The following is a 15,207-nucleotide window of genomic DNA, read 5'->3' as shown; positions in this document are numbered from 1 at the left end:
TAATTTATATGCTTGTACAAGTAGACAAGTGTGTCATCATTTGGGGCAGTGTCGCGCTACTCCAGTAGCTTATGCTGTTTATGAAATGGGCATATCACCTATCGACATAATCAACGATATCGTTAACAGATCAGGTCCGAATGGTGGACACGAGATATATATATTATACGGCAGATATTATTACAATCTAATCGGCACCGTACATGGCGAAATAAAAACATTTGTAAGAGTATGTTGATGAGCAAACACACACAATAGAAGCGAGAGTGATCTATAAACTCACGATCAATGTAAATAATAGGTGCGCTATCTAGGTAATATGTTAGGCTCTTATTCTTACAGCTGGACGTTTTTTCGGCCAGACCTAATGCATGCGCTTTTGCTATCAAGCACCTAATCATCGGCTCTTGAAAGATGTATCAGGTCAGGTAGCCGTCTCTTTCATATCCTGTTCCATTTTATGTTTGGCGGTATTTCGTTGTTAGCCTTAAAGTACATTCGTAATGCGAGCGCTTCTACTGGACCATTTACAATATTGTGCCCGCTGATGCCTGAACCGAGGCGCCTCTAATGACCTTCTTTTTGAGTCCTTTCTGCGACAAGCCGATGTGCCTATTTCAAGAAAAAAGTAATTCGTATTATTAATTGTTAGGTTATCTATATGTCATGAAGTAAGCGTTCACGTTTAATTAATTGTTCGTAACAGCGGAATTTGTTAATGAGGCTACTTCGGGCGATCGCCGAACGAGACGTGCAGACATACGACTCTGTTAATCATTATGACGTGTAGCTACTTCAAAAAAAATCGGATAGCCAACCAGTTGATAGATGGTGTGCCTGTTTGAAGCTTTTGTCCTTATTAACCCTCGAGATCGCCGGTCGAGCCTTTACCTTGCCGCCTTTGTGTCAATAACTAGGGCACAGAACACCAAATAGAAGGTAGTTAGCCAGTACTGCCGTTAAGTATACTTCGTACTAGTTTACCGCCTAGATGAATAAGACTTCTAGCTCAGGCGTCATAGCTGACGGGAACACAGACACACGGTCTGGTTTCGTGTTAAACGTTAGTTTTTTTCGCGATATTTACTTCAATCGTTTACGCCATTTGGCAACATTCACTGAGCTCGCAATATAAGCACTCCAGAAGCTGGCTAAAAGGACAGCATATGCATGTAAAGGGGCCAGTTTATAAAATCCGTTTCAATATATTCTGCTACCGCAGGAATGACAGAAGTCGGGTTGTTCAAAATAAAGTTAAATGGGTTCCAGACAGTCAGCTGACGGTTCTAGCAAATAATGTTGCTGTTTGCTATTTATAACAAAGGTAGACGTTGGTCTTTTTCTACAGAAGGATTATGCCGTTTATGACATCGATTCTGGCGTCCTGCGTTATCGGAAGCACCATCAATAATACGTAGGACTATAGATATAGTCACATTCTGGCTCCATATAGATTTTACGAATGAGTACATGCGCATATGTCTATGTATATATACACAGCATTAGATGCAGAGTGAAGCGTATGACTGTAGTGAAAAAAAAAATATTGCGTTAATTTGTCGTTTTGATCCATTGTCTTTCCTTGTCGCGTTTTTAGCTGACGTCTTTGATGTCATCTCCACGGCCGCTTCAGAGGACGGGGCACTTCGCGAGGATGACGATGAAGAGCGTCGTCATTCGAGGTCGACCACATGTAGAAAATCGCGTCCGTTATTCCACGAGAGCAGCGGCAACAACAACAAAAATAGCAGCAGCTCTAATACAAATGGCGGTTACAGTAATACCTATACGAATTCTTCGGTGCCGCACTACTACAACTCCAATAACGGTAATCGGTCCGGAAATAATTATCAGAAATTTCTTACGACGGATTACGGAAATAGGAGATGCGGGGGTGACGATGCCAACGGTCGAGCTGTTTGTGCTGATGTGAGCAGCGAACCAAACGATGCTCCAAATGCAGCTGGCAAAAGAGCGTCAGTAAATGTGGCGTTTACCTGTCACGGCGAACGCAGGCAGAACCGACAAAATGGCGGCACCTCCAGTTACGAGAATAGCATTGGCAACTACATGAACAGTGTTAACAACAACAGCAACAATAGTGGTCGAACCAATGAAGACTGTAGCGGAGAGCGCAGTGGCAGCAGCTGTAACAACAACCGCACTAGTTACAGCAGTGGTGATAGGACATACCATCAGTATCGGGACCGCTTCCATTACTACAACGTTACCAGTGACCGGCCGCAGACGTATAACAAAAACAATCGAGGGAAAACCAGTTTCGGTTATTGTTCGACTGGCTATCACCATCAGCAGTCGCAGCATCAGAGCGAATTCAATGGAAACTATTCCGACCAAACGAATAGCTATTACGGAAATGACCGCTGCTGTCGTCGATCACCTGGCGACTTCGGCGTGAACGAGAGAGCGGAGAGCGAAAACTACGAATTTCGAGAAGATCGCGAAGACGGAGCTGACGACAACAGCGGCGACCGGAAGCACGTGAATAATGACGTGACCGATGGCTTTGTCAAGGACCAACAGTCGTCTGGTGCCGCTTCCGCTGCTGCTGCTGCTGCCGCCGCTGGTGCCTCCAACAGTGGACCTTCTGCAAATAGTGACAGTAGGAGCCACACAAGTACGACTAGTACAGTTACGAACGGCGAGCGAGACGAAACGAGTAAAGGCCAACAGCTGAATTGTTACTTACACGATCACAACAGCAGCGGCAGGCATCACGATAATAGATATTACCACTCCAACTACGGGATAAACAGCTGTCATAGAAGAAACTATGGCGGATTGACGTCATCGTACAGGAGTGCAGGTGGCGCCACTCATGATAGCTACCGAGATCATCATCACCAGCAGCAACGACAGCATATTTCGTTTGCCGACGACAAAAACGGCGACGGGAACCGCAGCGCTTATCAACAACATCATCATCATCCTCAACAATATTATCACCATTTGTATTACCAACAAGCGTACGATGAGGCGTCACTGACACGCAACAACAAGAATAGTAATCACAACGGCACGTACTTTGATCCTGAAGTCTGCTCGGACAGATATAATAAGGAGAACAACTCGACAAGTAAGTGGTAACAAAGCAATTATATTCTTAATAATACCTGTCATTTGTAAATGCCATGAACGAATCTGTTTTATGTGGCGTAATTTGTTGCATCCAATGTCTTGGATAAATAGAAGATATTGTTTATTTCGCTTGGATTTTTTTTTATATATAAAGCTTGACTGGCGAACATATTTTCTGGGGAATAATCGGATAAAGGCTACATTTCGAATTATGTAAGTACGTATATAGAACATAATATATTGGATATGGGGGGTGAGAGCAGTTCCCATTGCGCAAAATGTTTCATTGTTGTAAAAAGTACCCTTAATGCTGTAGGAGATGATTCAAAGGTCGATGGTCCCAAATGTAAAACTTTGTACAAACGGCTTTCAACCTTGCTATAAAATCTACATACTTTGACAATAAAGCCTATTTTCAAAGGAAGTGCAATTTACGAAATACACTCTAAGAAGTGTTAGACTTTGGCTATTGTTTCGAATGGCCGGTAATTTTTTCATTTGAGTGTAACGTCCTCCGAGGTGCGTTGTTTCTCTTCTTTTTTGTTTAACAATGAACGTTACGTTCTGAGTATGCATCTGCAGACTAAAGAATAACAATAAATAGCTATAAATTTATATTAATTTGTAATTCAAATCTTTTTTGTATATGAGTATTTAATTGGGAAAACGCCTCGGCAAGTAAGTACTGAGGACGTATCGCAAACTATACAATTGCACGATTAATCACACTTGTTGCATTAGTATTGCAATAAAGCTTAGCTGAACTCAATTAAAAACAAATTGCTGAAGTTAATTATTAATTAGCAAAATAAAATCAAAATTGATGAAGTCTGTTTTAGATGAAATAGTATCAGATAAAATGAGCGGCCATTTTTAAGCTTAATATCAAAAAAATACAGCAGAACAAGTACTGATTGTTTTTCTAGCTAGATGGCTTTGAGGTCACATACTTCAGGTATGACGAGAAGCGTTAGCTTTTGTGTCGTTTGAAAGCTAGAAGTAGAAATGTCATAAAATTGTTGAAGTGTCTTAAATCGGACTCAAGGGTAAGCATTATGGAGGTGAGTGAAATATCGGCAAAAGTTCATTTATTCGATGTTTTATTACGATAAAGCCATAAATGCTGCCCAGGCCCATAAAAATATGCTGTTTATGATCAAAATGCGTTGTCGGAAGGAACGGCCTGACGATGGCTTTCTTGCTTTCGTTCTGGAAGTTTCGCTCTGAAAAATGTTCCTCCTGATGTCAGTGAATCACACACAAGAAGCTCCATACTATAATAGTGTGCAAATAAAAGATATAATATAATGTGTTTCACAGTATATGGCAAGCCCAAGCTGATGCTACGTATGCGGTGGGATTAAAAAGGAACCGACTTGTGCTCATCTGACAAAACAATCAATTCAGACCTTTTCTATGAACAGGGTTACAAAGGTTAACCGTCGTTAAAGACAAGGCCTCGACCACAATGCCAGACCACATGCATATCTCTAGGGATCCGGGAAAATTCAGAGGACCTAAATAGGAAATCTCCATGCGTAGACGTGCGCGCGTTTGCTGTGCTTTTAGCCAACTGTTGGAGCACTTAGATTGTTAATTACTAAAATGGTTTTACCAAAATGTCCCGGGAACTGAATCGGGAAACGAAAACAGAATACATTTTTTAAGTATCCCTTGCACGGTTCAAGAGTAAATTTACAATATGAAACGTAGTTCCTTAGCTTTCAACAATGTTTTCTTAAGTTTTGGTTCGAGAAGTTCTTGTCACTGACCCACTAATTTCGATTACAATAGCATCGCTCTAATTACTACAACGATGTCGCACATCGACTACTTTTTGTATATCTAAGGCTCTACTTCTACTACGTATCCGTACGCAAGAAATAAAACGCATTTTTAGTGAAAAATAGTCGAAAAATCTAGAGAAAAATGAACTCTTAACAAAGTACCTATATCGAACTTTGAAGAAGAAAATGTTCAAAACTCAGAAGGAGTTAGTTAGCCGTGAACTAGATCTAATGAGAATTGTTAGGTGGAGCGTATGTACAAAAAAAGAGCAGATTCCGTATTTATCTTCGTATTAGTTCCTTGTAAGACAAATATAAACCGGTAAGCGTGTAGTAATGAGAAGAAACAGTAGATTGTAATCGGAACGAGGATTCTGAAATCCTAAATTGCTCTAACTATACAGGCGATGGTGATAACATACGGAGCGTTTTCTCAGCTAGAAAAGTATTACATCCGACTGGAAGTCACCATATGACGGAAAAAATATCTCAGTGGCCCAGCTTGGCGCTTGGATTTCGAATTAGATCAAGAGCAACCCTAACGAAGATTTAAACATAGGTACCTGCCGCCTACAGCTAACATGAGACCTTTATTGTCCACGGAAACGATATGTGTATTCAAAAATATATGCTCTAGTCGTAGCGCACCACTCTTCAGCCTAGGTTAAACAAGTCGATCGGAGCTTGAATTAGTTGACAGTGATCATCCGAACCATCACTGTTACCCAGATCCTACAAGGGAAAAGAATCCCGTATCGTCCAGGTGAAGGACTTGACGGGCCGAGACTAAATTCGTACTTGCGGTCTTGACTTGCGTATCGCGGATAACTATTTATTGGTAATAAATATATGATGACAATTTTTCATTCTGTATGTTAAAAATAAATATTTCGAAACAAAAAAAAGAAAGAAGAACAATCTGATTTATGTTCGGCAACTAGTCCGGAGGTAATTACGTTTGAATACGCATTTGTTGGATAAAGGAGTAATATTCATTACACGGAAGGTTGCATATACGGTTCAAGATAAATTCCTCGAAGAAACGGTTTTACACACGCTCTGAGGCACGGCCGCACTTCAAATTGCTTTCTTCTGAACTCTAGGCGTATGCATTGAAGTTGCATGATTTACGAGTAATTCCTCAACCCTAGGTTATAGCGACACTATTACGCCATCTCCTCTAAATACGAACTAAATACCACGTACGTCGTCCGGCGTTTGTGTGCATACTGAGCACAAGCCACACTGCGCAACTTTCTAATTGCAATTCATTTCCCCTTATTTTCTTTACAGCGACCTTGTCGGTCTTGCGAGGTTTGGTGTTAGCGAGTTTCCCATCAAACGCACACAAATAAGCCGTTTTCAAAGCTCATGTTTCCAGATCTGCATAACAAATCTGATTTAGATACAAGTTAGATAGCACGATCCCCATATCACTATGTATAAGAGCAAAATTATCTCATTTTAAAAAATAGACAGTTTTTCTACAACGACGACGACGACGGGATCAGTCGTTTCACCTCCATCTTTCGAGTTTTACGTTCGATATTAGAGTTATACATTCCGTCAGACGGCTGTCTCCGTGCACAAAACGAAATCCGTCTATCTATGCCCGAGTTCAAACCTAGACCACAATGTGTCTTAGCAAGCACATACGTTACTCGAAATGCTACTTAGCTGTCTCAGAGGGTGACATCATAACCAGCCAAACGCATTATAACCATGCTAGAGCTTTTATATGGTGTCCTGAAAATGTCCCAAAGAGGTGCCTTTTGTGCTTGTTTTCGATAGATAATACTTTCGTTTCAAATGGATGGAGCCTCAGTAAAAAAAGGATCGTGTCTATTCGGAAAAAGCCGGCTCCCTTGCGATCTGCGTTTCAGCTGAGTTTGGTCGTCGCATTTCTGAAGTCTCGTTGTGGAAACATCGTGTAACTTCTTAAAGAAGGTTATTGTTTTCGCCCTTAGGGACTATGGAAGTTATGATGAGAAAGAAGAATTTGCCGATGAGTTCAGCGTATAGGTGAATGTATTTGTAGCACGTGCCAACTATACTGTCTTCTTTCAGTGCACGGAATGAGCAGCTGCATACGGCAATTTGCTTCTGTAGGGCAAACGTTGCAATGGTGTTTATTTGCGGACATGTAAAACTAGCTAAATGATGTTGTTTACAATTGTGATTCGGTGTGTTAATGTGTGGCAGCTTACTTGTCATTTGTTTTTGCTTTTTCCCAGTCGGTAAAAGATGTATACTTTGTGCTTAATACAATAAATTACGGTTCCTGCTTAAGAGTCGAATTCCTCTGAAGAAGAATTGTCTTCTTGCACTTTAAGCTTCTACGTTCAGTATCGGTATGTGAACAATGCGGCTCCATGTACGACCAAGCGAAAACTAAGTATTTGGTATTAACACTTGCAAGCTTAACAAGTTTTCGCCTTCGACAAATATGATAGGATCAATAATTGGTGTGTCGTTTGCGTGTGGTAGAGTGAAGAAGTGTTACATTATCTGTCACTAGTGCAAAATATCAATAAATCTGATGCTCGAACCATGAAGTCTCGGTTCTGACCATCCGCCTGATCATCATGGCCATCATTACACTACCTACCCGTAATATATTTGAGACTGGCACTACAGGAAATGGCGCAGGTCGTTAACGTTATACATACATTTAGAAGGCAACAAAATTGCCTCGTCTACTGAATCCTTCAAAAAAAAAAACGATAGTTATTAGTCATGTAAAAACAATCCGGCAATTAGTACGAATTATTAAAATCCAGATAAGCCAGTAAAGCCACATGCATATATATATATATTATTTTCTTGCCATACATTGAAGAGAAAAGACGTGAGCGGCTGGATCATAATTGGCTAACGCAATAGAAATGGGTGCAACCCGAGACCGCTACCTTATTGATTACTTTATCAACGGAACTATACTTATTACTTTATTATAATTATTTTGAAATTGCGGAGACGCTCAAGTTGACGTGCTTTCATTTATTTGTAAACAAATAATTACGTACTTACTCAAATATTGTTCTAAAGAATAATTTGCATATCTGAGTAAATTTGCACTATTCTTCGTAAATAAAGACAAAAAAATAGATTTCAATGTTATGTTCTCTCTGGGTAGACAGCTGATTCAGTCAGAGGCTTTATACTGCATTGAAATACTTTAGGACATATATCTCCTGTGTTATTTTTCTTTCCATTGATGGGTTGTGCGATGCACGGTTATTTACACTCGACAAAGATACGAAACGATGCAACCAGGTAGCTGCTCCACAACAAACAAGAAGGTTAAGAAGAGGGATGCCGGTTAGGTCGGACTGGAAGAAAATTGATAAATCCTTCTATGGGCTACACTGAAGTTCGAAAGGGGAAAACACTCTGGGCGAAGAAGCAATACGTCGTCCTTGAATTTCTACTAAGACAGTACCTGTTTGGTCTCGTTTCAGACATGTCAGAGACGTCTACGAGGACCGCAAACGCTGAAACGCTCGTCGGCCCGCCAACTGGTATCTACATCAATGGTAAGAGCCGTCGTATGAGGGTGTTGACATACCCAGGAGAGTCCGTAAAATACACTTGGAGATAGACAAGAAAATAAATAGAAGAAACGGAAAGCTATCGATGTCCGCTAATCCTCGAAGAAAATAGAAAGAGAACAATCTCTATTTGCAAACCTATACGAGACTATCGAGTCAAGCAAAACGTCTATAAATATGTCTGGATGAATTAGATGTATGTCGTTCTGTATACACGTTATCTAAAAACACGCTACGACGCTCCGCTTCTCTCTTCACGGTATCGGTGTTGCAACAAGGCCATCCGGTGGTAAGCGCGTTGTCTGAAACCGTAACTCAACAGTCTGGAAGATTACGACAACTGAAACAAGAGGCAGCGGATGCCGACGAAACACAAAACGTTGCCGAGTTACGCGAGATTATCAGTCCGTTGCTGGCTTATCCTGATCAACGAATTTCATCTTATATTGTGCTTACTGATTCTGAATTTTAAGTATAATGATGACTGTTAAATCATCGGGTGTTAATAATTGGTGTGCAAATTTCCTGCTGACGCATGTATGCCCCAGCGACAAACCAACTACGTGGTAATTTCTCGCCAAAAGCGTCGGTTTTCTTTATTCCTTTTTAACCCATTTTATATACATATACGTATATATACACCGCTTGAAAAGCTCGTGGGCTCTGGTACTTCTACGCACGGCTCTAAATCCTTTTTGAGGTACCCGCGGAACAGACCGTTTTCGGTTGAGGCGTTTCCTGTTTAATTTTTTGGTATTACGTAGTGATACGCGCGCAAGCGAGGCACACTGTGATCTTCGCTGGCCGTAGTTTACCTTGCCACACGTGATTAAGTACTTCTTCTTCTGCTGTAAGGTTTCTTCTGCTGGTGACAAAACCCGCGTCCTTACAAGTAGAGCTCCATATTGGTCCAGTTAAGCACCGGCTTAAAGTGATTTTATCAATTGCCCACATCGAGGCATTTTTTTTTATTGACTTGCGTGCTTTGTATTGTACAGTAATGGCTGCAGAGGCTCCATATCTAGCCTTGAGTTCGGTCTTTTGCCTACAAAAAAACGTCAAGAAACACTGTAATATGAGTGGTAAAACATTAAAACATAGATGTTCATACTGGTTTCATTTTTTAAAGACAAACGATTAAAACGTATACTTCATTTTTACAGTGTACAACAGGTTACGGATTTTTCAACTCGTTGAGCTTCTCAGCAAAGACAAAGTACGAAGAATTCAGACTGTTTATACTCGGCGCTGCTGCGATCGTCTGAGGAACATTTCCTCGAATGTCAGATTTGAACGACGAAAAGGATCGTAGTGTTATTTTCTCAGCGGAATATTGAACCAGTCTGTATTAATTTTCCTATCGTAAACGTGTGACGGCTTCTCTGTCCCCTGTGCCAGTGAACTGTTTTTATTCTAAATCTGGACATCGATTCAGAAAATTACGCGGATAAATGAGCTCGTTTAATAAAACTCGATGTCGGTTATGGCGGCGCCTTCGAGCCTATTATGCTATAAACATGTTAACAAAGTAGAAAAAGAAGTTGAAGTGTATTAAGACATGTTGGCGGCAGATATAAGGCACCACCGTAGCGCTATTCCCTAGTCGTAAAAGGGAAGTTCGCGAATCGAATCTAGACAAAGACAAATACGTTTCGTATTTTTTTTTATATACTCAATATATTTTTTCTTGTATATATACACTCAATATATTATTTAGATTACTAAACAGAATATTATAGCTACGTTATTAGAAGAACTGTAGTGTTAGGCTAGTGACTATTACGGGCATCAAACGGGCTCAATAACTTTGCTCCACTTAAAGCCACAAGTATCTCAACTCACCTCACCTAAATGTCTTAATGCTATATCTTAATTGTAAAAATATACTAACTACATGAGTTAAAATACACATAGCAATGCAAACCAGAAGAATATGTGCTCATGCTGATATTGATTATACATTCAGATGAAGGTATATGAAGGGATGATAAATAAATTAAAATGAAGAGAAAAGTCGTCGAATAGGAAAAAAAACGATGGTATGAACTTGAAGATAAGCCGATGATCCAACTCGATCTTACCCTGTGGCACAACATAATTTTTTGCGCGCATACGACAGCTCAGCCGCGGTTTGTCCAGTATCAAGTTTTGGAGAGGGTATTTGCAATGTCTTAACCCAAACCTACCCCCATCTCAGCCCACTTTCGTTTACTACAATAAATCTATCCTACGTAGTCCTTGAAAGTATTTTGTCAAAACAATTCTCAGCTATCGTACTATAGAAACATCGGTTACTGACGAATTCTCCGTTCCGATCACGTTCATATGAAGTTGATCACTGCCTATGAATGGTAACGCTAACCTCTTTAAGTTGTTGCGCCAAGATCCCAAAGCATTTTAAAGAAACGTTGTACAGGCTAACGCGTATACTTGAAAGAGTCATCGAGCCCGGAACAGCTTTGATGCGTCTTCGTATAATGGCTGGGGGCGCCAAAGCTTCTGCATTGGCTCGATTAAAGATCTTTTTTCATTCAGATTGGTATAATATCTCCTCAAGTTCGACCCACGAACATGAGCTAGAGGCAAAGTCGCGTTTGCTTCTAGATGGTCGGGACGATTAGAAAGCACGAACGTTTTTTTCTAGAGAAGAATTGTACTCAATTTACACTATTGCGGTTTTACCTCAGCCTCTGTTTTTGTCGAACACGGCCATTGCTGTACCTAGATCATCGTTTCCGGTTGTAGGAAAATCAGAATATGTCATCTATGATTGTGAGTATTTACCGTGTACGTACGGGGTCAGCTCTTCCTTGGGCACCGAGCCTGCCGTCATACCTCTTAAAAATACCTTCTTGTTTGACGATAAAATCAACAGTAATGTACAGCACGCTACGGGTGACGGTCCTTATCATTGACAATACACACAAGGAATGTCCTCACAACAATGCAGTGGGCTTCTTCAAAATATGTATCTTTTGTCCTAAAGTCTGGAAACTCTTCGGTATGATTGTCTATAGGCTGCGTATCTAATAATGCTTGTACTCTACCGATAATGTGAGATTCCCTCTCTCAATAATCCCTCTCTCAATAATAATAATAATAATAATTGAAGTTGGCAATCATGGAAACTCTTTTTAATCAATTACCTCATAGTCTAACACCCACTTGTTGAAATTTCTATGAATATATTTGAATGCCTATAAATGCTGAACTCCCTAGTGTTTTTTTTCATTGTAGTAAATAACTGTATGGATATTGTATTAAAGATATGAAGATGCAGCAGTGTAGCATAAGTAATGTGAAGGCTCGATCTAATTCAGAGCTCTAACAGGACATTTCACATCGCACGGTCTTGGACTAGAGGAAACGTATGACATTTGTAATACAATCAGCCATGCCGCCTCTAACAGAAATAAAGTCATAAAAAGCTCAACAATGTATTTGTGGTGTTGTAATTTTGAATTTCTATCCGCAAAACAAGAACTGATAGAAATGACTCATGTTTAAACTAAATCGCCCCTGGCTCCCACACCCATTTGATAAAAAAATCAAAGCAAAGAAGAGTTTATAATTCGAGGAGTAAGCCATGGGATTCATCATAGCACAGATTTCATTTACCGCCATAGCTTAACTAATAAGAAAAATAGACCGATTTTTTCCTGGCGGCCATTTTAAAGGGGAAATTCAGTTGAGGATATATCCAATGAAAAATATATCCGTTAATTATCTAGGCGCGTATTCATTTCAGTGCTGAATCATCAGCAATTTCAGTGCTGATAGTGATTTGTTCGCCTGCATATTGTGGATTTGTTTGACGCCTAATATCCTATTGTATACCGTACACACAGGGCGGGCTAAAAGTTACTAGGGAGTTTGAAAAAGATCTCTTAAAAATTGAGTTGTATAGTCTGCATCTTCTAAGGTAGTGGGGGATGCATATATTGTTGCAGTGTGGAACGGGTTTGATTGTGCGCCCCCACTGATACAATACCTGATGCGCTGTACCAATAATATAGCATTATAGGAATATATTAATGGTATTAGGATGCCCCTGTTACAAATGTACCGCATAATTTAATCTGTTCGTTACCGTAATAGTTTGCGTCTCTGCTATTTTTTTTTATAAACGAAGACTCTCTAAGCGTCAAGAGACATTGTTCAGACTGTCCGCTAGCTTCTGGCCTACTCTGTATGTTATAGACTCGATCAATAGATTGACTAGCATCCGCAATACAAACACTATTTGCCCCACGTTCTAATTCTCTGTTTTGCAACATCCTTCCTTTCTATTGTGGGAAACTGCTTTGATAGCGGCCACTAACCATCTTTATGGGGGCACAATTCAGAATTGAAGGAGAAAAACAAGGACCAACTGCGTTCGGATGCTAGTACTGTGAAGAATCTAGCTTCTTTGTTTGTCGTTTGTTGTAGTTACTCGCGTTGCCTTTGCGACTGCTGGGATAGTTACTATAACCGTGTGAAAATCTTTTCCATAATCAAGAGACTATAGGTGCAGCAGCTGCTGGCTCAATACGTGCAGAGGAGGGAACACCTGTCTATCACGTGATAGCATGACTAACTGCCATTTTGACGAGACTGCGACGTTAATCGGATTGACTCAATAAGAAGACGAAGAAAAAATGAAAGCTTGCGAAAATTAGATACCTGTACTCTGCAATACCATAGGCGTTCTGTCTAATTAAAAGATAATGACTGTTTAATTAGTGCCACTGTCGAGCATGTTCCGCAGTATGCCAAGTCATTTACTATAGCTTGCGAGTGAAATCTCTACTATATTATATATATAAATTATATATATAAACGCTAAATTACGATAAATGGCCAATGCTTTCACAATCATTTCAATATCTTAACAAAATAAAAGCAAACTTTATATTTATTATATTTTTGAAGTAGTACTTAATCTCAGCAGCTATAAACATACGAGGGGTTTTCCTGTAAACGCGTCTGGATCATTTTTGGCTTAATTGAAATGATTTTTATCGAAAAAGCAAATAAAAGCGTTGATTAGTAAGAACTACTAAGAAACGTTTCGATCTTGGCGCGCGCTGCTTTAGCTAGGCTTTATTTCAGGTAAACTAAGGTACCTAATGGATCAAAATTGCAGTGAACGAAATGTCGGATATTTAATTCCGCCCAGAATATTTCCGAAAGTTAAAACCCTTTTAGATTACTAGAGATATGATTGAACCGCACAATATAGCGTAATAGTTTGACGATAGAGCTACCATTCTGAACACATTAAACCAGAATATAGGAAGTGGGACAGACTTGTTTACTGGAACCGAGCAGACCTATTTGAAGATAGGTGACTTTAGGTCTACTGCTGTGTGTCGAAATCTTGACATTGCGTCGCAACGTTGCAATATAAGTTGTGATTTCTCAGTTATGAGCGAGGTCTGCCAACTAAGCGTGCGTCCAGGAATAGTAAATTGAAACTCTAAAGAGCAATGATGGAAGAGTGAAAACTGACCGGTGTCTAGCATATAATTGGGTGTATATATCGAGAACTACTTCAAGCTGCAGACGATATAACGCGGCGAAAATAAGCGAAGGTAGCGAGCGATATGGACTCGGACATAAAAATTGCTCCAGCTTTGAGAGTTATGAAGTGAATTTTTATCTTACACGATCGATGGATTTCATTGTAGCGTTGCCACAGGTTCGTCCATCTGTGCAGTTCAACATAAATATTTTCTGATTTCTTTTACGGAGTATTTACAGTAGATATTTACGATCTATGAAGTGAGTAGTACTGCAAAGCACCGTTCAATCAATGGCGCCATTTGGCGCTAACCGATGATTACTCCACCGGCACAAACGGCGGACTACTAGCCGCCACTGACCGCATTAAATACAATTGACTGCACCGTTAATGAATGCGGGTTCCATCTCATTCGATGGCAAACTTTTTGTGAGCTCCACGCTATCGAAGTCAATTCAATGTCGGAGCTTAAACTCATGTGTCCATACACAGTTTCCGGAAGAATAGATCACAAAATGTCGAGGCGTAGATTGCTTTGTCCGCGCCGAGTATAGCATTTACTATTATAGGACCTGTGAGAACTGACGACTTTTTTTTTCTTCTAGTTCATCCGTTATCTGGTTCCCGGTTTAGGTTTAAGGTAATCGAGTAGTTAGTTGCTCTGAAGTATTTACTTCGATCAAAAACCCACTTTTGGGAAAGACTGCAGGTTAAGTCAATATCTAAATTGTGTTGAACTTATTTTACGGATAGAACCTATATTGTTACCGGCATGATTCGCTTGGGGTTGTGCTGCCCTTCCGTTAGAACAAACGTTTCCCTTGATATTGTGTTCTATAGATATGAAAACGTCTCGTAACCTTACGAGGCCTGGATAGCGTGTTCTGGCAGAATGGCAGCAACTTCTTTTCAGAACTGCAATTTTCCGTCCGAACATTGTTCAGGACAATGAACGTGTCTGCGTGACATTGTCCTTTCCGATAAGCAACGGTTAGAGGTAGTGGGGAAAACGTGGCCGTGTTTTCTCTTCATGCGAGCGAATAGACCGACAATTTACAGATTTCGGAATGTTTACGTTGTGTTATTTGCGAGCAGTTTATGTATGTACAATCGAACTCCGTTACTGCAGCACAAGATAAGAAGAAAGCGCGTGCAAATACATAGTATATAGCCGATAAATTTCACTTAACGAATAGCAAAGATCGTTGCAATGTTGAACAAAAGAAGTGAGCCTTCGTACTCCTACGCTATACTCCGTGCCAAG

The 15,207-nt window shown here is 40.2% G+C and overlaps 2 protein-coding genes across 6 annotated transcripts in view; one reads left to right on the top strand and one right to left on the bottom strand.

The window, feature by feature from the left end:
- LOC111273871 (Succinyl-coenzyme A synthetase beta subunit, ADP-forming) overlaps window positions 1–15,207 on the bottom strand; it is a 76,629-nt gene that overhangs the window by 33,697 nt on the left and 27,725 nt on the right. The gene's annotated exons all lie outside the window — the stretch shown is intronic.
- LOC111273870 (uncharacterized) overlaps window positions 1–15,207 on the top strand; it is a 37,530-nt gene that overhangs the window by 9,685 nt on the left and 12,638 nt on the right. The window contains exons 1-4 of one of the 5 annotated variants that reach the window (XR_002688084.2): window positions 927–3,097; window positions 8,348–8,422; window positions 8,716–9,003; window positions 9,601–9,735. Coding sequence is in view for 4 of the 5 variants with exons in the window: in XM_022855873.2 (XP_022711608.1) it covers window positions 1,507–3,097; window positions 8,348–8,422; window positions 8,716–8,909 (1,860 nt within the window). In the remaining variant the exon portion in view is untranslated. Of the gene's footprint in view, window positions 1–926; window positions 3,098–8,347; window positions 8,423–8,715; window positions 9,482–9,600; window positions 11,649–15,207 lie in introns of those variants that run through there. The other 4 variants (XM_022855876.2, XM_022855873.2, XM_022855875.2 and 1 more) reach the window with 4 other exon arrangements.

Source organism: Varroa jacobsoni, unplaced genomic scaffold, assembly GCF_002532875.2.
Source record: "Varroa jacobsoni isolate VJ856 unplaced genomic scaffold, vjacob_1.0 scaffold_233, whole genome shotgun sequence".
Classification (NCBI taxonomy): Eukaryota; Metazoa; Arthropoda; class Arachnida; order Mesostigmata; family Varroidae; genus Varroa; species Varroa jacobsoni.
The sequence above is the reverse complement of the archived record's forward strand: the minus strand, read 5'-3'. Positions and strand labels throughout refer to the sequence as shown.